General features: G+C 47.8%; 1 protein-coding gene across 1 annotated transcript in view; it reads right to left on the bottom strand.

Moving 5' to 3' along the window:
• CACTIN (cactin, spliceosome C complex subunit) overlaps positions 1–23,505 on the bottom strand; it is an 83,496-nt gene that overhangs the window by 9,269 nt on the left and 50,722 nt on the right. The window contains exons 6-9 of the mRNA XM_069964541.1: positions 20,846–20,960; positions 11,204–11,396; positions 5,056–5,178; positions 4,671–4,948 (exon numbers count right to left, since the gene is read on the bottom strand). Coding sequence (XP_069820642.1) covers positions 4,671–4,948; positions 5,056–5,178; positions 11,204–11,396; positions 20,846–20,960 — 709 coding nt within the window. The remainder of the gene's footprint in view (positions 1–4,670; positions 4,949–5,055; positions 5,179–11,203; positions 11,397–20,845; positions 20,961–23,505) is intronic.

Here is a 23,505-nt window from a genome sequence, read left to right as displayed (position 1 = left end):
AAGAAAGCTCCTGCAATCAAAAATCACAGTCAGGAGGCACTCCATTCTTCAAGTATAAAAAACAAGTAGTCTTGCCATGATTTGGGCCCACTAACATTGCCCAGCCAAGAGAAAAAAAAAAAACAAGCAGAGAAAAGGAGACATGCTGGCCTGCCAGAAGCATCTCACCACTCCGGTGAAGTCCAGGGCTGATTCTCCGCACTCGGCAGTCTCGGGTCCCCCACGTGTGTCCTCTGTGGACCCGGCGTCTTCCCAGAGTGCATGGCGGCGGGAGTTTTATGTCGTGCTGCAGTGGGGGCCATGCGAGAGAGCGAACCTCCCACTCTCCGCCTCGTCTGTAACGCAGGCTCCCACGTGACCTCTCCTCAGGTGTTGCCTCTGCTCCCAGCGTCGGAGCTGGAGCCAGGTCCCGCCGCCAAAGCGGCAGCCGACTGCAACGGCCAGCCCCCATAGTAGACCGGGTCAGACCACAGCACGGCACGGCATCCGAGTCCCCATGGCCGGGCTCAAACCGGTAAGCAGCGGGGAGGAAGGGGCGTGCCCAGGGAACGACGGCCGTCTCTACGTCATGCCGTCACGTGCCCCCATCCATCGCTACACATGATGTCTACACCTGCGCCTGACTGACCTGAAGGGTATCCGTGTCCCAGATGGCCTCTGCTGAGTCTCTCTGTGCTTCCTAATTGCTTCAATCCCCGGTCTGGCCGTGAATGACCCGGAGCGGGCAATTGATAGAGTTGTGCCTATCGCAAAATTAATCCAGGTGAGGTGCTCTATTTTATTGAGATCTGGTGACTGTGGAGGCCATTTGAGTACAGTGAACTCATTGTCATGTTCAAGAAACCAGTCCGAGATGATTCTAGCTTTATGACATGGCACATTATCCTGCTGAAAGTAGCCATCAGATGTTGGGTACATTGTGGTCATAAAGGGATGGACATGGTCAGCAACAATACTCAGGTAGGCTGTGGCGTTGCAACGATGCTCAATTGGTACCAAGGGGCCCAAAGAGTGCCAAGAAAATATTCCCCACACCATGACACCACCACCACCAGCAGCCTGAACCGTTGATACAAGGCCGGATCTATCCATGCTTTCATGTTGTTGACGCCAAATTCTGACCCTACCATCCGCAGTTTCTGAAATACTCAGACCAGCCCTTCTGGCACCAACAACCATGCCACGTTCAAAGGCACTCAAATCACCTTTCTTCACACACACGAGAAGCTGCTTTATAACTTTGCCTTATTCATTCAGAAGCCGCCCCAGGATCATATAGGAAATTGCAAAGAAGCTACAGAGCCAGAGCTACTTTACACTAGTTTGATGTCTGGTGTCTGATTGGTCATTTACAAAGGAGTTGGAGCCCCTTAAAATTCAGGAGTCGAAGCTGCGGCTGCCCTGAAGCAAAGGATACCAGAATGGTGGAGAGTTCCCTTTTTTTTTCAATGTCTGTGGTTAAAGGGGTATTCCAGGAAAAGAAAAATCAATAAATTAGCAATGGAAAGGGTTAACCAAGGTTAACCCTTTCCTAATATACTTACCAGTCCTTTATTGGCCCCCCAAGGAGATCTCCGGTCTGGTCACGTGAGCGTTCAGGCTGCGACTCGCGGATCCTCTTCTTCCGGTTCGGTGACGTCCCCATACCCGGCGTCTGGCATTCCTCCTTATTAGCAGCAGAGCGCTGAACCCTGACTGGCTGGCTAGCGTGTAGCCAATCAGGGTTTAGTGCTCTGCGTCCCATTACGCTCCAGGTCCCCTGAGCCTGCTGTACCAGGGGTTGTGGGGGCTCAATGCCGGTCACCAGTTACATAAGCTGGGCCGGCATCTGCGCTATGTGAGGGGGCGTCAGCACTATGTGAGGGGACCCTGCATCCAACATCCCCCCCGTTCCCCGGGAGGGGATGCGGCGGGCGGAATTACTTCATTCATAACTAGCAGACACCCGGAGCGGAGCTGTGAATGTAGTAATGCTGCCCGCCGCATCCCTTGCTCTCCCAAGACTCCGGGTCAGCATCGCTGACACCCGGGAGGGAAGTCCTGCAGAGTGGTGCTGAACGCCCCCCACCCCCAGCCCCCCTCCCTGTGTGATCTGAAAGATCGCTCACCCCCACCCCCCAGAGTGTGCTGCCGCGCTGGTCCGGTATCAGCACCTTTTTCAAGCAGCCGGCTGTACTCAGCTGTCAATCATCCCGATAAAACTTAGCTGACAGGCACAGAGCAAATCTCTCCTGGACACAATCACAGCGCCTGTCAGCTGAGTACGGCCGGCTGCTTGAAAAAGGTGCAGAGACCGGACCAGCGGGATCAGCACCACTCTGCAGGACTTCCCTCCCGGGTGTCAGCGATGCTGACCCTGAGTCCCGGGAGGGGAAGGGATGCGGCGGGTGGCATTACTTCATTGATAGCTCCGCTCCGGGTGTCTGGTAGATATCAATAAAGTAACGCCGCCCGCCGCATCTCCTCCCGGGACACGGTCGGCATCACTGACACACGGGGGGGGGGGGGGGGGGGGGGATGGGGGCATCGGGGCGGGGTTTGTTGGATGCAGGGACCCTTCACATAGCGCTGACGCCGGCCCAGCCCATGTAACTGGTGACCGGCACTAAGCCCCCACAACCCCTGGTACAACAGGCTCAGGGGACCTGGAGCGTGGTGGGACGCAGAGCACTAAACCCTGATTGGCTACACACTAGCCAGCCAGTCAGGGTTCAGTGCTCTGCTGCTAATAAGGAGGAATGACAGAAGCCGGCCGAATATGGTGACGTCACCAAACCGGAAGAGGAGGATCCACGAGTCGCAGCCTGAACGCTCACGTGACCAGACCGGAGATCTCCTTGGGGGGCCAATAAAGGACTGGTAAGTATATTAGGAAAGGGTTAACCTTGGTTAACCTTTTCCATAGCTAATTTATTGATTTTTCCCCAGAATACCCCTTTAAGTTTTTTAAACTACTGGAAAACCCCTTCAGGCTATGTTGCCACACCGTATTTTTGCTCAGTATTTTGCAACCAAAACCAGAATATGTTCACACACAGTTGAAATTGAGTGGATGGCCACCATTTTATGGCAAATAACAGCTGTTGTTTTTTAAAACAATGGCCGTTTTAAAATAACGGCAATTATTTGCCACTAAATGACAGCCATCCACTCAATTTCAACAATGTGTGAACATAGTCTTTAGATTCTACATTGTGTAGCGGCCACAGCAATGCCATGACAAAATGTGCAAAGCTTTCTGCTTCGGGCTCTGTTTACGGTGTCTGTCAGCACAGTGGCTCTAGCAAACAGCTGATCCCAAGCATAGTGCCAACCTGTTAAATTTCCAGGATGTACCTAAACCAAGGAACAGCTTACAGTTGTGTTATATCTTTTCTTTTGTCCTAGAATGGACCTTGGGTGTAAAGAGATGCTGCTGAGGGAACTGTCTAATGTAACGCAGGTATTACCAAAATGACTCCCAGCATAGTGCCACCCTGTACAGTCCAGTGCATTTCCTCCAGACCGTGGCATAGCAGTAAGGAATAGGGAAATCCCTTTGTGTAATAATGGCAAAACAGCCCAACTCCCTGAAATGAAGAGAATGAGAAATACTTGAGCACCATGGTGGGGACTCTCTGGTGCTCGATAACAGCAGAGAGAGCACTAAAATCACCTGGTCACCTTACAGAATAGTCCAAAACCAAAGGTTCATGAATGAAAATTGTAGTTAAGCAACTGCAGGAGGGCTAGGAGTTTGACACCACTGATCTAACAAAAATGTGCAAGTTTTTAAAAATGACAGGCGAACTTCAGCTCTATTCACATCAATGGAACAGCTCTATTCACATCAATGGAACAGAGCTGCAACAGCTCCAAACTGAGGACAAGAGTGGTGCAGTTTCTGGAAAAACGTTTCTGGCAATGTTTGTTTAAAGCGAATGTAGCACAGTACATCTCTCTTGTGATTTTTGCATAGATACACCGGCGCAGCGGGCCTTTTTATGAGCTGTGGCCAGAACTGCGCGGCGAACTGCACGTACATCGCCGGTCTATTACTGAGCACCAGCCAGGGGTGAAGCACTGGAGGTGGCCTGCCCATCCCCAGTGTGGCGATCGTCCCTCCCCTCTGTGATGTGGTTCCAGTGCTTCACCCCTGGTCTCCCTGCGCCGCTCTATCCAGGTAAAAATTGCAAAAGCAATGTACCGGTGGTACATTCGCTTTAACCTTTTAAGCCTAAAACAACCATTACTAACATTTTCGGTTAAGTTCACATGGGACAGAAATGCTGCAGATCTTTGCAGATGATTTGCACTGGAAGAAATCTGCCACAAAATTCTGTAGCAGACAAATGAATATGACTGTAACAAACCTCGTTTACACAATGCAGATCCCCCCCCCCCACGTAATTAAAAGTGCATGTCAATTTGTTATGCACCGCTCATAAATATGGATTTTAATGCAAACAGACTTTCCCATTGGAAGTGAATCAGCAGAATCCACAAGCAACATGTTGCAGATTTTAAAACTGATGATTTGTTTTCATAAACAGTCAAACATGCTCCAAAATGCATGAACTTTAGTAACAAATTTTCTTTTGGATTTTCTTTCAGATTGAGTGGAGATTTTCTACAGTTAATCCAACCAGTGTGAGCCTACCCTTAAAGCAACACATCCAATCCTGCCTTACCTGTCACCTGCATTTGCTGTCTGCACAACACCAGCCTTTGTTGGTCTTCCTCAAAGTCAACTACATGTGCATCAAATGGCAACTCCTGGTTGGTCAGCAGTTTGGGACTGTATCTGCCTGCATCGTAATCATTCAGGCTCTGTTGTATGAGGTCTTCTTCCATGAGTACAGATTCTCCACCTTCATCTTTTCCTTCTTCTTCTGGTGCCTCTTTAGATTCCTCAGGTGCTGCAGCAGATGAGCCTGCTTGTTCTGATAAAGGATCTCCCATAACTTGCCTAAGCATTTAATTGATTTAGTAAGAAAAACAAAAAACATAACACTTAATATTGTAGCTGTCCAAGGTCTTTTTTATTCATAATTCTAAACCTCAAATAAAATTTACCTCTCATCTGGAGAATCTGGTTCCTGTTTTACAATAGGAAACAAAGGCTCACTCTCTACTCCTTGCTCTTGCTTGAGCTTAAAGAGCTTTTGACGTAAAACATCTTGGTGGCGCTCTCTAAGCCTGTAAGAAAAATATACATATTTTTTTATTATAGCACAAAATACTATTATAGCACAAAAAGGCCAGTTAAGACAAATTAATAGAGTGGCTCTTTGGATACATTAGCTAGGACCCCTTACCCATACAAGCTTCCACCAAAGTAAATATAAATACAGAGGAAGGAGACATTTGGGGAACAGGGATTAGAGGCCTAGCACACCAAAGTAAAGGACTTATATAAATATTTAAAAAGAAAAAAAAAGAAAAAGGGTGTCACTTGGTCACAAAGAAGGAAGGGTGCTGCAATAACTTAACCACAACACAGGGAATAAGTACATCAACAAGGGGTAAATACAGAAAATTTCAGGAGATAAAGAGTCTGGTATAAAGTTTGAATTTGAGGGCAGACTCAAATATTCCAAGGAACAGTAAGATGTTTAACCCCTTAACGACATGGGGCGTAAGTATACGCCCCCGCAGGGTGGGCTTTAACGCAAACGGGCGTATACTTACCCCGATCGCTGTGTGTTCACACACAGTGGTCGGGGAAGATGGCCTGCTATAATGTATAGCAGGCCATCTCTGCTCGTCGGCACGGGGGGTGATTAACCCCTCCCGTGCCGATGATCGCTGCTATATGCTGATCAATACAGATCAGCATATAGCAGCTGAAAACAGCTTTCCGGGTCATCGGTGACCTGGAAAGCAATGGCGATTGGTGCTGTCCGAGATAGCACCAATCGCCATTAGTGTACTGTGTAAAGATGGCGCCGTGCCACCCCCACAATCGCCGTGATAGGCCGGCCAGTACCGGCCAGCCCTTCATGGCGATCAAACTGTAAAAAAACAGTTTTGTCGGGTTCTGCACCCCTCAGCTAGGTAGTTGAAGGGTGCAGAACAGGTGTGTGTGGTGCAGGTGTACCATACTCACCTGATCTGAGCGTCCGGAGCGAAGATCTGCGGTCCGCGCCGTCCTCGCGTCTTCTTCGGGTCACTTCCGGGTTCGGTTGTCCAGCGTCGGAAATCTTCGTAATCGCTCGGGTCCTCGGGTTTCGGCAGGCCTCGGCAATCTCCGGCAGCGTCACTCTACTGCCCCCTAGCGGCTGATCAGTGAATATCATTCACTGATCAGTTGCTTTGGGTTAAAAAGATTTTTTTTTTTTCCAATTTTTTTTTTCTTCTGCGGAATGCACAAAGGGTTATCCTCCGCCATTCCGCAGTGTGCACGTACCATTACAGTGTATGAAGGAAGGGACACCCAAATCCACCCCCAGATGAACCCCCCCATCCTCGGAGTTAGTGAGGAGATCATTCAGGAACTGATCTTCCTACTGCTGGATAAAGGTTACCACCTGTACGGGGATAACTTTTATACCAGCACCCCCTCTTCCGGTCCCTCGCTGCCTGAGCTACTGTAGCTTGCGGCACGATCCGAACGTATCAGAAGCAGTAATAGAGCCCTAATATTTAGCAGCCATAGAGCGGACCCAGCGCTTCTGGATATGAAGGACCCCGTATCGCACCAGGACAACATTTTCCAGGTGACAACCCCCACACTGGAAAACAGGAGACCCCAGAAGAAGTGCAGAGTGTGGAGTAACAGGGGGATCAGGAAGGACACCATTTTCCAGTGTGACACCTGTCCTGATCACCCCGGCCTCTGCATACTGGATCGCTTCAAGGCGTACCACACGTTATTGGGGTTCTACATTATCTAAATTCTGTCCCTTATTCCTATTTCAGGGGTCACGTTGATCTGGGGATTATTCTGATCGCCATTATAGAGTTGGGAAGGAATTTTTCCCCAGTGATAAAGCTACTGTCGTCTGCCTCACGAGGGTTTTTTGCCTTCCTCTGGATCAACACAGGTTGAATTTGATGGACACCTGTCATTTTCAACCTTATAAACTAATAATTGGCCTAATACCCCCAAATAAATTAGAATTGTCCCTTTTCCCCAGCTAAATAGATATGGCCGCCATTCCCATTAGAGGATACCATGATGCAATTACAAAGCCTCTGTGCTGCCAGGGCAGTAGAAACCCCCCACAAGTGACCCCATTCTGGAAACTACACCCCATAAGGAATCTAACGAGGGGAGCAGTGGGGATTTGGCCCCCTGGTGACGGCCACATTTGGGCCGTGAAAATGAAAATATTGTATTTTTTATTTTCAGGGCACATGTTCCACATATGTACCCGTCACCAGTGGGGTCCATATGCTCACTGCACCCCTTGTTAGATTCCTTATGCGGTGTAGTTTCCAGAATGGGGTCACTTGTGGGGGGTTTCTACTGCCCTGGCAGCACAGGAGCTTTTTAATTAAGACATGGTCTGCATCCTCCATTCCAGCCTCTAAATGGCGCTCTGCCCCTTTTGTGGCTTGCCCTGGGCCCATATGGCACATTATGCCCACATGTGGGGTATTTTCATACTCAGGGGAAATTACCCTACACAATTTGTGTTCACTTTCTTTTTTAACTCCTTGTGGAAAAGGAAAAAATTAAGGCTAGACCAACATTTAGTGTAAAAAATGTTAAATTTTTACACTAAATCATTGATCTTGTCTTGATTTTTTCATTTTCACAAGGGGATAAAAGATAAAAAAAAAGACTAAATGTGTAGAGCAATTTCCCCTGAGTACGGAAATACCCCACATGTGGACATAAAGCGCCATGCGGGTGCAGGGTAAGCCTCCAAAGGGAAGGAGCACCATTTGGTTTTTGGAGGCTGGATTTGGCTGGAATGGATTTCGAGGGGCCATGTTGCATTTAAAAGGCCCCTGTGTTGCCAAGACAGTTGACCCCATTATGGAAACTACACCCCTCAGGGAATGTAACAAGGGGTGTAGTGAGCATATGGACCCCACTGGTGACGGGCACAAATGTGGAACAATATGGCGTGAAAATGAAATATTACATTTTTTACACTATAATGTTGGTTTAGCCTTAAATTTTTCATTTTCACAAGAGGTTAAATGAGAAAAAAAACATACAAAATGTGTAGAGCAATTTCCCCAGAGTCCGTCAATACCCCACATGTGGACATAAAGCGCCATGTGGGCGCAGAGCAAGCCTCTAAAGGGAAGGAGCGCCATTTGGATTTTGGAGGCTGGATGTGGCCAGAATGGATGCTGAACACCATGTCGCATTTACAGAGCCCTCGTGCTGCCAAAACACTGGAAACCCCCCACAAGTGACCCCATTCTGGAAACTACACCCCTCAAGGAATCTAACAAGGGGTGCAGTGAGGATATGGACCCCTTGATGACGGCCACATTTGTGCCGTGAAAGTGAAAAAATGACAATTTTCCCTTTCATGTCACATTGTTCCACATTTGTGCCTGTCACCAGTGGGGTCCATATGCTCACTGCACCCCTTGTTAGATTCCTTGAGGGGTGTAGTTTCCAGAATGGGGTCACTTGTGGGGGGTTTCCAGTGTTTTGGCAGCACGAGGGCTCTTTAAATGCGACATGACCCTTGAAATCCATTCCAGTAAAATCCAGCTTGCAAAGGCCAATTGGCGCTCCTTCCCTTTGGAGGCTCGTCATGCGCCCGCTTGGCACTTTATGTCCACATGTGGGGTATTTCTGTACTCGGGAGAAACTGCGCTACGCGCTTTGTGTTTTTTTTTCCTTTTATCCCATTGTGAAAATGAAAAATTGAAGGCTAGAACAACGTTATAGTGTAAAAAATACATTTTTCTTTTTTCACGCCACATTGTTATGAAAATCTGTGAAGCACCTGTGGGGTCCAGATGCTCACTGCACCCCTTGTTACATTCCTTGAGGGGTCTAGTTTTCTAAATGGTGTCCCTTTAGGGGTGTTTAGGTTTTGGCACCCCAGAGCCTCTGCCAACCTGAAGTGGTACAGTCAGAAATGACCAAATATAACGGAGGCGTTGAAATGCACTAGGCGCTCCTTTGTATCTGAGGCTTGTGGTTGCGTCAAATAGCGCAATAGGGCCACATATGGGGTATTTCTATAAACTGCAGAAACGGAGCAATCAATATTGGGGTGCATTTCTCTGCTAATAGGTTTATAATTATGAAAGATATTGAATTACAATAAAATCTCTGCACAGAAAATAAAATTTTTCAAATTTCTTAAACACTTAGCTTTTATTTCTGTGACTCTCCTAAAGGGTTAAAACACTTTCTGGATGTGCTTTTGCAGAGTTTGCGGGGTGCAGTTTCTGAAATGGGGTGCTTTGTGGGGCTAACATACAGTCCCCTCAAATACACTTTAAACCTGAACAGGTCCCTAAAAATATCTGAAAGATCGTTTTATACATGCCGCCAACATAAAGTCGACATGTTGCTAATGCTATTTAATATATAATTTATGTGGTATAACCACTTTCTGTATAAGCAAAAAAGTTTCAAAGTTGGAAAAATGCATTTTTTCACAATTTTTCACGTTATTTGGGGTTTTTAATGACTGAAGTGACACGTCATATTCATAAAATTTGTCTCTGTCATTAAGGGCATTTCAGGCTCTGTCATTAAGGGGTTAAAGGAGAACTCTGGTGTGTGTGTGTTTCAGGTAAAAAACGTTGGTCTGTGATCCTTCTTCCTACAGTTCCCGTCGTCCTCTTTTTCTCTGGTTCACAGTGTCCTTCACTGTGTCCTTTTCCCAAGCTGTGTTGTGCCCACTCTCAGAATCCCCTCTCAGACAACAGGGGACATATAAATGACACTAAGGAATGTGTGCAGAATTTCAAGCAGAACCTGCGGTGCAGGCTCCGCTTGAAGTTCCACCTGTCCTTTCATTGAATAGGATGTCTCATGCGCACTCTACCATACGCCCAAAGAATTGACATGTCTGCTCTACAGCATACGCCTTCAGATCATAGTGAGGTGGATCGAGACCCAAGATTGTGCTAAAAACAGACTTCTTGGGGCAACAAAAGCACTTCTAGTTGAACTACAAGACTTTTGATGGCTGAAGTGGGTACTGAAGGCTGTGGAATTGGCAATTCCTTCCTATAAGGAAGATATATAACTGTGTTTGGGTACCCCCTCCCCTCCCCCCCCCCCCCCGCCCGCATCACCGCCAACTCAGCTCTGCTACACCGGCGTCCCCGCCAACTCAGCTCTGCAACACCGGCGTCCCCGACAACTCAGCTCTGCTACACCGGCGTCCCCGACAACTCAGCTCTGCTACACCGGCGTCCCCGACAACTCAGCTCTGCTACACCGGCGTCCCAGACAACTCAGCTCTGCTACACCGGCGGCCCAGACAACTCAGCTCTGCTACACCGGCGTCCCAGACAACTCAGCTCTGCTACACCGGCGTCCCAGACAACTCAGCTCTGCTACACCGGCGTCCCCAACTCAGCTCTGCTACACCGGCGTCCCAGACAACTCAGCTCTGCTACACCGGCCCCGCCAACTCAGCTCTGCTACACCGCCCCCCCCCCCCCAACTCAGCTCTGCTCCGCTGTCCCCCCAACTCAGCTCTGCTCCGCCGTCTCCCCAACTCAGCTCTGCTCCGCCGTCACCGCCAACTCAGCTCTGCTACGACGTCACCGCCAACGCAGCTCTGCTACACTCTCATCTCCTTCATTGTCTCAGCTCTGCTACACCGTCACTTCCAACTCAGCTCTGCTACACTGTCATCCCCAACTCAGCTCTACTACACCGTCACTTCCAACTCAGCTTTGCTACACCGTCTCCGCCAACTCAGCTCTGCTACACTCTCATCATCTCCTTCATTGTCTCAGCTCTGCTACTTCACCATCATCAGGCAGAAGCATTGCATGATGGGAAATGTAGTTTCCTATCTTGGATATAGACCATGTTTTAGAAAAAGTTGTAACTCCGGAACAGCAGCAGCTAGAAAGATGGGAGACGTCTCAAAATAATCAGGGGGACTTGGTGAGTAAGGCCAGCTAGGTTTGGGAGCATTACATTTTTTTAGCTCTTGGGGGGAATACCCCTTTAAGCATAATGTGATGGAAGGAAGATGACAATAACATGGACAAAACTAAGCCAAAGTCAAAGAAATGTATGACAAAAACAAAAAGGTAAACAATGTTGACTTGCCTTGCTCTTGCCATGTAAGCCCGAAGCTGCTGAAGCAGACTCTCCCAGTAACCAATATCTAGATTTGGCCCTCCTGCTTTTATTTTGCTCTCAATCCCTTGAGATATTACTTGTAGTTGGCTATAGGTCTTTCCTTTAAACACAGCCTGCACATCTGTGCTGACAGAGGCATTGACCCCTTCTCGTCTCTCTCCTGGGAAAGAAGAAAGAAAAAAAGTTAAATATTTCCTAATCTTGAATAGTGTCTCCTTTTTTACACTGCTGCCATTTGAACAATCCCTACATCTGTTTTCTTCTCTTTTGACAAATTTCTATAAAGTCCTGCTCAGCCAATCAGTGCGCTGTTCCGCCAGCCACTGATTGGCAAGCAGGGCATCAGGGAGCTGGAGCGCGGACTGTTAATGTAGCGGGCAGCGATGGGTTAAGGAGAGTGGTGCTTTACGTACTTGCAGTGGAATAAAAAATCCAGAATCCAGAATGACAGGACACACGATCGCAGCAGATTTTGCTATGGAACTCGCATTGTGAAATCCGCTGCAATCCTGTCAGGAAACAGATGAGGAAGCCTTTCAGGAGTCTTCATGAAACTGTTTCCTGGCCGTCAGAACAGAGGAAAAAATAAAAATCATATTCGCTGGCTGCAGAGGTGCTCTCTTCTGGCTTTTCCTTCGCTCCTCTGTCGCTGTGTGAACACAATTGACTCTGCAACGCTGGAGGCGAGGTAGCTGCCTTTTGTGGTCAGAGGTATAATGCTACCACCGGCCACAAGAGTGTGTCAGAAGCCAATGGCTCCTGGCCCGATCAATCACTTTGGCGCTTTTTAATGGTCTGCGCTCCTGTTTAGGGAGGTCTGCCCTCCTTGGCCAGCACCTGGGCATCATCTTCCCTGGTGCTGGCCCAGGCTGTCATGCAATGTGCATCTGGGAGCTTTCCAGAGTTCTAGATGCCCCCATAGTTCTGTGCTGGACATATCCTTTATTTTCCAGAGCTATTTTTCTACATGGACACCCTTCAGGAAAAATCCCAATGCAACCATATGGGTCTGGAAATTGACATTTACAAAATATATTTACTGGACATATGGAAGAAGCATTATGCCTAGTGCATGACCGTGGGGACCATACATGACAGATTCAGACATCACCAAATAGAAAACCCCTTTGTCATGTACTGCCCCCATAAGCATTACATTGGAGCTTTCTCACTTCAGTTCACTGCCTGGTTATTACCAAAAAGGAAAACAATGCTGAAATTACGTAGCAAAAAAAGTTTACATCTTTATTGAATACATATATAAAAACAATTCATAAAAAAGAGAAAGACCAAACATTAAAAGAACGGTGGCTGTCCCGGAGGTGGTTCTGTAATTGTTGCTTTGTTACATATGCTGCAATCCCTGACCAACAACCTACATCAATATACAAGTGGATTACATAAGACAATACAAAAGGATGTTAAGATAACAAAAAAAAATAACTCTAAAGTGCTAGTGCATATAATTCATTGTATTTACCAACATCATGCTACTAATCCTACTGTCCACCCGTTATCTGCCTTTACTACCCCAGCAAGTATAGGGATCCAGCACATTAGATACCTAGCAGTCCGTTACAGTGTATGATCTCTGGGACGCCACCACCCCGACACGCGTTTCGTTGCCTTTGTCTGGGGGTTGCCTTCGACCCCCGGACGAAGGCAACGAAACACGAGTCAGGTGGTGGCGTCCCGGAGGTCATACACGGTAATGGACTGCTAGGTATCTAATGTGCTGGATCCCTATACTTGCTGGGGTAGTAAAGGCAGATAATGGGTGGACAGTAGGATTAGTAGCATGGTGTTGGTAAATACAATGAATTATATGCACTAGCACTTTAGAGATGTTATGTTATTTTAACGTCCCTTTGTATTGTGTCTTATGTAATCCACCTGTATATTGATGTAGGTTGTTGGTCAGGGATTGCAGCATATGTAACAAAGCAACAATTATAGAACCACCTCCGGGACAGCCACCTTTTTATTTTTTTTTATTTTTTTTTTTATAAATTGTCTTTTTATTGAAGTTTTCAATATAAACAAAACCAAACAAAGGTACATGAAAGGAAAATAGCAACAATGCGCATGACATCAAACAACATATTGCCATATAAGAAGGGTGAAACCACCCAGGTAATACAGGAAGACAGTTCAGGTAACTAGCATATGGGCCAGGCTGTATTTGAGCAAGAGCCAGCCGCAGTAAAAAAAAGGCGAGTCCCAGCCTTATTGCTGAGATGTCTTCCCAATACCAGGTAAATTTAGCTGAACAAAAAGATGCGATGTACAGCCCGGAACTGGAAAAATAAGCTTACATCACGGGAGCAACGGCTCACCTCTATTGTTGGCAATAAGAAGAGAGCAACAAAGAGAAATAAGAGAGAGGGGGGAGATGAAGAATGAGTTAGGGTACTATTACACGGAACGATAATCGGCCGAATTGGCCAGATTCGGACGATTATCGCTCCGTGTAATAAATACAACGATCGTTGATATAGGTTAGACCCTATTTTCGTCGGGCGCCGACCGCGCACCGCTGCGTGTAATAGTGGTGTGTGGACGGCGACTGATGATATACATTACCCATCCACGTTCCAGGGCTGCTCCTGCCGTCCGCTTCTCCCGGGGTCCCGCGCGCGCTCTAGCTTCACAGAGGCCTGTCAGCTGATAGGCCACTCAGCAAATCAAAGGCCGCGGCGGTCGCGGCCTGTGATTGGCTGAGCGGCCTACCAGCTGACAGGCCGCTGTGAAGCTAGAGCGAGCACGGGACCCCGGGAGAAGCGGACGGCAGGAGCAGCCCTGGAACGTGGATGGGTAATGTATGCCAGTTTAGCAAGGGCTGCAAGGACATCGGTAACTATGTCCTTGCAGCTCTTGTCAAACGATTATCGGGCCGTGTAATAGGCCCAGTAAACGAGCAACGATCTAGCAGATCGCTGCTCGTTTACAGGTGTTATCGGGCCCTGCTCGGCCCGTGTAATACCACCCTAAAGGAGGAGAAAGAAAGGTAGGGGGAGGAGAGGGGGGGGGGGGGGTTATCTCGGACGCCTGTCCCAGAACGTGTCCCAAGGGTCCCAGACCGCATTGAATTTTTCAACTGTATTGTTCAGGGTTGCTGTAAGCGACTCCATACTATGGACATCCCTGATCCGAGTAAGCAAATCTAGCAAGGAAGGGGGGGAGGTACTCTTCCAGTGTAGGGAGATGAGGCATTTGGCAGCAGTGAGGATATGAAGGAGCATTTTAGCTGTGCGGCTCCCGATGGATTTGGGGGGGAGACATTAAAGAGAAAGTGAAGGGGTGTTATAGGAACCTGTATATCCAAGACCTCCTGTATAGTGTTTCGGACAGCCGTCCTGTAAGTAGCAATTAAAGGACATTCCCAGAATATGTGAAAGAAATTTGAGAAACAGAGCCTGGATGCCCCAAAGGGTGGGCCTAGGGACCGCTACAGGGAGGGTCTCAAAGAGGTAGAGGAATTTAGGGAGAATCGCCATTTTTATCATATTAATGCGACCTATGAGGGAGATAGGGAGGTGGGACCATGAGTTAAGTAAGTTAGAGACCTCTTTGATCAGTGGGGTAAAGTTGGCCTGAAAGAGGTGATTTTAACTCCCAAATAGACAAGTGAGGAGGACTGCCATGTATATGTGTATGAATTCTGTAGGGAAGCTAGAAGGGAATCAGGGATGTTTATAGGGAGGGCATCTGTCTTGGAGGTATTTATTTTATATCCAGATAGTTTGCCAAATGATGAGATAAGTCCGTGCAAGGAGGGTAGGGAGAGTAACGGTTGAGTGATAGTAAGGAGGACATCGTCCGCATAGAGGGCTATTTTAAATTCCCTATCGTGCAGGCGTACGCCGTGAATGTCCGGATGAGCCCGAATAGCGGCTGCCAAGGGTTCAATACATAGGGCAAAAATTAAGGGGGACAAAGGACATCCCTGGCGTGTACCATTACGTACCAGGAAGGGAGGAGAGGTGGCGTGAGGGAGTCGAACTGCAGATGTTGGCGTGGAGTATAGCGCATGGAGGGCAGTGATAAATTCACTTGCTTATGGACCACATCAACCAAGTCAATTGTCCGGCGGGTATTGTCCCCCGCTTGGCGAAACGGGACAAAACCGACCTGATCGTGATGAATCAGCTGGGGGAGCCAAACGTTCAGGCAAATGGCCAACAGCTTAGCAAAAATTTTCAGGTCGGAATTGAGGGGAGTGATGGGTCGATAATTTGCGCATGCCGAACCGTCCTTCCCCAGTTGGGATGGGCTCCCCCTGAAGGAAAGACGTAAATAGTTTCAGGAGGTGGGGGTTAAGAACCTCTCCAAACGTCTTGTAGTATAAGTATGGGAACCCATCTGCCCCTGGGGATTTACCGTTCGGCAGAGCTTTAATGACCTCCTCCAGCTCCTCCAGAGTGATGGGAGCGTTTAGGTGGTCAAGGGCCTCCGAGGGGAGCTTGGGGAGGGTGGAAAGGAAAGAAGTGATAAGGGAGTGACGGAGTACAGGATCGTCGGGTAAGGAAGAAGACAAAGAGTAAAGAGAGGTGTAGTATTCACGAAACAGGTTCGATATCCCCTCTGGGTCGTACACAGGGACTCCAGTGGGAGAGCGAATGCAGAAGGGCGTTGTTTGAGCCTGACGGTCCCGTAGTTGCTTTGCCAAGAGGGAGTGGGCTTTATTGCTTCGTTCATAATAAAGGCGCCTAGAATAATGCATAAGTTTCTCGACCTGTGCCATGGCCAGGTCCTTAAGCTTTGCCCGTGCCTCTACAATTTTACGCAACGTGGGGACCGTGGGGCGCTGAAGCATGTGGGATTCCAGGGTAGAAAGGCGGGTCCTCCAGAGCGCTATTTGTTCTAGTCTATTCTTTTTGAGATGGGATGCTAGTGAAATGCAGTGACCACGCATCACAGCCTTATGGGCCTCCCAGAGCGTGGAACTAGAAGAAACCGAAGGGGCATTAAGGGAGAAGTATGAGGACAGGTGTTGTTTCAGGACGTCCCTGTGCTCCGGGACCTTGAGAAGCCTCTCATTAAGCCGCCAGTGGCATCGACGGGGTGCACAGCGAGAGAGGGCCAGGTCCAACAGCACAGGTGCGTGATCTGACCACGTGATGGGTTCTATGTAGGCGGATGTAAGGGTGCGTAAGGTTAGTACATTACCGAAGAAGTGGTCCAGTCTGGTGTGCGTCTGGTGAGGGTGGGAATAGAAAGTGTACTGGCGAGCAGAAGGATTGTGGACGCGCCAAAGGTCGAAGAGCTGGAGGGCACGGACTATCTGACGGAAACTACGGGACTGTTGAGAGAGTTGGGGAGGAAGAGTGGAAGAGAAAGAAGCGCTCCTGTCTGCAGAAGGAGAAAATACAAGGTTAAAATCCCCACCTACAAGCAGGGTAGAGTCTCGAAAAGGCTCAAGGAGCTTGCACACCTTACGCAGGAAAGCAATTTGTTTAACATTAGGGACGTACAGATTACAAAGGGTAAGGGCAGCCCCAGAAAAAGATCCATGCAGAATAATATATCGGCCTTGGGGGTCCAAGATGTCTTTAGTAATTTGGAATGGGTAGGAGCTCCCCAGTAAAACGGCTACACCCGCTCTCTTCGTGGAGGAGTACGCATGGTATGCACGAGGGTACCAGCGTTTGGCAAAGTTAAAAGAGGAATGAGCGTCAAAATGCGTCTCCTGTAAGAAGACAATGTCAGCATTGAGCCGTCTCATTTCCTGAGGAGCAAGTCTGCGCTTAGCTGGGGAGTTCAGCCCCTTAACATTATGGGTAACCAACCTAACCATAATCGAGGCAATAGGAGGGTAAGGTCGAGCAAGTGTGGAGGATGCTCAGGTGAGGAGGGAATAGGTGCGACAAAATCCACTCACACCAGGACACCCTTCCACCTCCAACAGAGGTATAGGAGAAGCGGGGGACAGGGTCCGAGATAGGGGTAGGGGAGTCAGGAGGAGAGGGAGAGAAAAGAAAGAGAAAGAAAAGCACTAGAGAGAAGAAAACAGTACAAAAATTGGAAAGACCATACGCCCTAAGAGGCGTGAGATACTGGACCGAATTTTGGCGCCAAAAGGCAGTGACCAAAACAGGCCACCAGAGTAACATATAAGAAAAGTAAACAGTGCGGTCCGCACGTATCTAGCGGGGAGCGCAGAAGAGGCCAGGGGAATCACCAAGAAAGCGAGACCCGGGCCGCCTCAATGACTATGCAAATAACATGAGGGGATGGGGTCCCGCCGCCCCGCCAAAACAGCAGGACGATCGGGGCCTCCACCCAAGATTCCGGTGACACATCGTAAAGGAGAATAGGGATAGTGCAAATAAGAGTACCTACGGCACTCGGTTGACGGGGGAGGGGGGGGGGAAAGATGGGTAGGTGAAGGGTGGAGGGGGGGGGGGGTTGAGGAGGGATAGAAGGGGGTAGGGGAGAAGGGGGAGGAGGCGGGAGGGGAAGGAAAGGGGGGGGGGGAAACAACAACAACAAGGGGGCAAACAGTGAAGCACCAGAAACAGTAACATAGATCAACTATACTGCTAAGAAGAACAACGGAAAACAGTATGCATTGAGATGCAATAGATAAAAGAACAATCAGAACCAAGACTATATACTCAGATCCCTTCGTGTGGGGTAACCCAAAGAGAAGAGTCACATCCTATTGGCCACCACAGTTCCCGCCGAACCGATCAGGCGGGGTCCAGACGAGCAGAAGCAAAAGTGCAGGCTCTCTTCCCCTTGTGGTGAGCCGGCGTCCAGATGCATGGTAGCGGAGGAGGGGGAGTCAGCTGATCCCAGTCCGGGAGCACCGGAGGGGTGATTTCAAAGGTATCACAGAATTTAGAGAGGACCTCCGGAGAGTGGAAGGTTGCAGAGCGTCCATCTTTCCTAGCCGTTAGGGAGAAGGGGAAACCCCAGCGGTAAGTGATCCCCTCATTTCTCAAGGTATCAAGCAGAGGACAGAGTAGCTTCCGTTGGAGGAGAGTAATGCGGGAGAGGTCAGGGAATAGCTGGATGTCGGTGCCCTCAAAGGTGATGGAGCGTAGAAGCCTGGCTTTGCGCATAATGTTCTCTTTGGATGTAAAATCCGTGACGCAACAAATGACATCCCGAGGTGTGGTGGAGCTGCCCCTGGGGCGCAAGGCTCTATGGGCCCGGTCCAGTTTAATAGGAGAGTCCTCAGGTAGACCCAGAATCTGGATAAATAGCTTTTGGAGGATTACGTGCAAGTCTTCAGGTCCGGTTGCTTCCGGAAGTCCCCGTACACGAATGTTATGGCGGCGGCCACGATTATCAAGGTCCTCCAATTGCCTGCACATTTCTCTGAGGGCTTGGGTCTGGGCCTCGGAGGTGTTACGCAAGTCAGAAGTCAGGGACCTGGTTTGTTCATGATCAGATTCAAGTACTTCCACTCGGTCAGCAATCGCTTTTATATCATTCCTTACTGCAACAATTTCTGCTCTACAGGCCGAACGGACTTCTGAAATCAGTGACTGAAAGTCCTGTTTAGTGGGAAGATTCCTCAAATACTGTGCCCACGGTGTCATATTGTCAGGGGGGAGGTCGCAGGTCTCTTCCATGGACGAGTGAGAGGAGGGGGATGACCATGCCCTATCTGGGGTCTGCAAGATGGAGGGGGTCATAGCAAAGTCAGTGTCCTGCAGGTCAGGAGAGGCAGGGATAATGGGCCGAGTCTCTGCATGCTGGTGAGCAGGCACTGGTTGCAGAGCTGCTCTCTCTTTAGAAGCCTGCCTGCGTGTGTAGGGCCTCTGCTCTAATGGCGCCGGCCGGGCATCATGGCCAGAGCACATGGGGCCAGGGGAGAAGAACAGGGCGGACTCACCACTCTCAGAGCGGGGGGCCACCCTGAGCTCCACGGACGGCAGAGGAAGCAGGGGCCGCTCGGTCGGGGGCGCCCGCCGCTGGAGGAAGGCTGTGCTGCGCAGCGGAGGTGTCTGCTCCTGCCCGGGTGACTGTCACAGGGGGATCCGGCGCCATCTTGGATCCCGGCGCGGTACTCTGAAGCTCCGGGGCCAGGTACTTATGAAGCGTCGGCTGGCAGGATCTGCTAGTCCTGGAGGCAGGGAGAGTCTTAGGGGGTTTCTGGTGCTTCTTGGACCTCATAAGAAAGCGGGTGCAGGGTGTCACAGGGCTGTACAAGCTCGGCGGCCCGGGAGCTTGAGGGAAATGCGTCCTCACTCCATGAGCCTCAAGCCACGTCCCGCCACCCTTCTTTTAATGTTTGGTCTTTCTCTTTTTTATGAATTGTTTTTATATATGTATTCAATAAAGATGTAAACTTTTTTGCTACATAATTTCAGCATTTGTCTGGTAATTGTCTGTAAAGCTTCAGTAGCAGTTTAACGACTGCATGATATAAATAAGATTAATGATCACGTACATTGTAACAGTGTAGAAATATTGCAAACAATCAAAATTGTGAACACTGCCTGGTTATGCATACTACCAACTCCCAAAAAATTTACATGATTGAAAACTTAAATAGGTATTCCTATCTCATCTAAGACAGCTAAACTTGGGCTTGACATGTTAAATATTTTTGCGAATATATTAAAAGGGTTATCTGGTTAGGTAAAATATGTGTTGAATTAAAGGGAACTAATCGGCATAATTGTGCTGACTGAGCTCCTAGCAGCACCTAAACAATGTTGTAAGGAGTCCCCTTACCATGTCTGTGGTTGCTCCTTCAGAATCTTCATATCCCAGTAAAACGTGTTTTAACGCTGCACATTAGGCAGGGAGAGAGACGGGAACTAGTCATATGGGCTGTGACTAGTCATGGCTTACTTGCCTGTCAACCCCCCCCCCCCCCCCCCCCGCACAAGTTACGTCACTCATGCGCTCACGGTCCTACGCCGAGGCTACTCAGGAGTTGACGCACACAGGAATTTACCTACTGGGGATGCTTACTACAGTGAGGATTACCTACAGGAGGAACAGCGGCATCTAAATGGTTAAACAGCCACCATGGATGATTTCTCCATGAAAGCTATTATGGAGCTATGTATGGAGCATCCGCTCTATACACTGTTGACAGCACCAGGATGAGCATGCTCACCTTGTGTAGTCAACGGGTTAACTATGTTGGTTAAGATTGGAATTCCCCCTTTTACTCTCTGCAACATGTTCATATATTCTTAGTGACTTTGCAAGATTACAATGTGCTGCTCCAAATACACTGGCACCCAAAGTAGCTGAATGACCAGAAAAAAAAAGTAAGTAACTGAGTGCCTGGATACAAGACCCCACATCTGTTTCAAGAAGGCACCTTTGGCAAACACAGAATCAAAGTATAATCTCCTCCTGCTTTTACACCTTTATGTACAACTACCACCAGTAAAATTACCAGTAAAATTATTTAGTCAATGGATGAGCTACAACAGACCAATAAAGCCATTTTACTTGTTTTTTTTCCTCTAATTAAATAAACCTAACAATCAAATGGAACCTCTGACGCAGTGCGAGTGCAGCTTTAAATCAACCAACTAAAATAGGAACCTTCTCAGCCATTTTACTATTTATACATGAGAACTTAAAAAAATAAAATAAATACAAATACAATTATGCAGCAAAAAGTTGTGTTACCTGGCCCCTTGCCAGATAATTCTAGTTTGCGCAGTTTAGAAATTTCATCCTCGGTGATAGTCGTCATGTCTCTCCAGAAGTCTACATTCTTTCCTTGTTCCAACTCCATGTAAATCTGAAACGAAAATGTAAATAAAGTAATGATGGGAAATCTTTATATGATTAAATTATTATATAAATTACAGTGGTTGATTAATGCAGGGAGTGCTACAAATTCTGTCATATCTATGGTCAAAATCACATTCGTAAAATACAAATATCAGTGATATGTCATACAAAGTGCTGAACATACCACATGAAAATATTCCAATAGATTAACTGGCGAACTACTCCGTGCATGTGCTACAAAATAATTAGTACAGGCTGCATCAAATATACAAATAGTATTGCAAAGCAAAAGGGCAACGGCCCAAAAATATCTTGTACTAGTAGCGCAGATACATCTCCCCCTCCCTGCAGAGCCCTGGCCTGTCATAGGGGTATAAGCACACAGCCTGCTATGCATTAGCAGCCATCCCTTCCCTGCTGTCATTACACTTAACTGTTTGTCTCCTGGCAGTTTGTTTTCCACCCCTGCTGTGCTGATGTCCTACAGCTATCAGTAGTGATTATTTACCATAGTGCCCCAAGCCACTCACTCTGCCACATTGTAGAACAGGGGTGAACTTAGGCCCTCCAGCTGTTTCAAGACTACAATTTCCAGCATGCCTGGACAGCCAAATGGGATGGAAATTGTAGTTTTGCAACAGCTGGAGGGCCCTAGTTTGACATCTGTGTTGTAGAATGTTTCCCTCAGTTGGAAACAGTTACGGCACACATAGTAATTGCCTGTATCAGTTAAAACCATGTTTTCGCAAAATAAGGCATTCTCCTTAAAGAGTCACTGTCGTATTTTTTTTGTGTGCAGAAATCAATAGTCCAGGCAATTTTAAGAAACTTTGTAATTGTTTTTATTAGCCAAATATGCCATTATCTGCATGTAAAAAGCCTTTTCCCAGGTCCCCCCCTCCTTCCTCTTTTCCATCCACTGCAAAAAATCTGAAAATTGTGACTTGTTGCATGAGTCGTACCCTGTCTGCTCTAGGGAGAGGGGAGAGGGGAGGGGGGAGGAGGGAGCAGATAACAGAGGATTACAGGCTGGGTGACAGCTGTAATCTGAGCTCAGACAGGTCAGTGGTGACTGTCCCAGGAGATTATGGGTGAGGTATTTGTAGATTAACTCTTTGTTGTCCTGTTTCGGTCTTTTCTTTAGCTCTCTCCATAGGAGAACAATGAAGACAGGGGAGAGAGCTTCAAACTGCTTTTTCATGATAAAAATGCATTTTTTGGCTAATAAACCTAATTACAAAGTTTCTTAAAATCGCCTGGACTATGGATTGCAAAAAAAAATTCACGACAGTGACACTTTAACGCACCGCGACTAATCTACCAAGCAGTCCAAAGTAGGGCACCCCCCGAAAATAAGGCCCCGCCCACTCCAAAAGTAAGGCCATCTACCACAACCTGCCACCGCTCACCCCCACCCTCCTCGTGATTGTCCCGTGCTGCTTACCAGTCTTCCTCCCGTGACACTCACCAGTCTCCCTCAACGTGCTTGTCTGGTGGTGCTCTCGAGAAAAAAAAAAAAAGACATCCCCAGAAAGAAGACACAGTGTCTCTTTGGGAACAAAAATTATTAGGGACGGTCTTATTTTTGGGGAAACACTGTATCAGAAGCATGTTTACTGCTCTATTCAACACAGTTCCTCACCTAGAAGTGACTTTGTATCCTTGTGCCTTGAGCTGATTGCTCTACTACAGTGTAAAACCTTTCCCCTCAGCAGCTGCTCACTCAGTACTTCACAGTACTATTTAACAGCAGGAGCTCCCTGCTTGCTCCATCCAATATACTCACACTGTCCTTCCCTCTTCTCCCATTCATAAGTTTCTCAACGACAGATTTCATGTCATGACATTTAGTTTTATCATCATACATGTCCATGATGTTCACTTTCTGTGTGTTTCCACACCCCCTTGCCGGTAATGTAACAGAACATATGTAACTGACACCCAGTTGAAACCCTTTGAGGCCAGAGGAAGCAGGAAGATTCACCCCCGAAACAGTCAGTAGCCATGCGCACAGCGTCCTACCTGTCTCTTATCAAAGCTATGTGATTAAGATTTAAACAGTCAAATAAACGCAGTCCAGAGATTACCCGGAGTCTCGGTAAGAATCCACTTCAGAAATTAGCATGAACTTAACATATAGTTAAATCCCTCATGAATGGGTAAATGACATTTGCAACATTTTACTTTGGAAAGAATACAGAGCTATTCTGAAATGTGTCTAAAAGTTGCAACTAAGTGGACAACATAGAAAGAGGAGGCACAAAGAGAAGGAGGAACGCCCATTCCGTCATACAAACACTGTATACCAGTGAAAGACAACTGCCTGACAGCGCACGTCCTCAGATCTATCGGCTACAGTTGCAGAGTCTCTGCAGATCTAAGGAGCAAGCAAAAGCCGACCACAAGACCGGTGAGAGGTGGATGTCCACCACTTGTTATATATACTAAGTAATAACTAAAAAACGTTCTATTAATAATGAGGATCATGATTGACATTATGGAGATAACCAATTACCGTATTTTCTGGCTTATAAGGCGTATAAGACGACCCC

This window comes from Dendropsophus ebraccatus, chromosome 3 (genome assembly GCF_027789765.1).
Source record: "Dendropsophus ebraccatus isolate aDenEbr1 chromosome 3, aDenEbr1.pat, whole genome shotgun sequence".
Taxonomy (NCBI): domain Eukaryota; kingdom Metazoa; phylum Chordata; class Amphibia; order Anura; family Hylidae; genus Dendropsophus; species Dendropsophus ebraccatus.
This window is presented reverse-complemented; position numbering and strand designations above follow the sequence as displayed.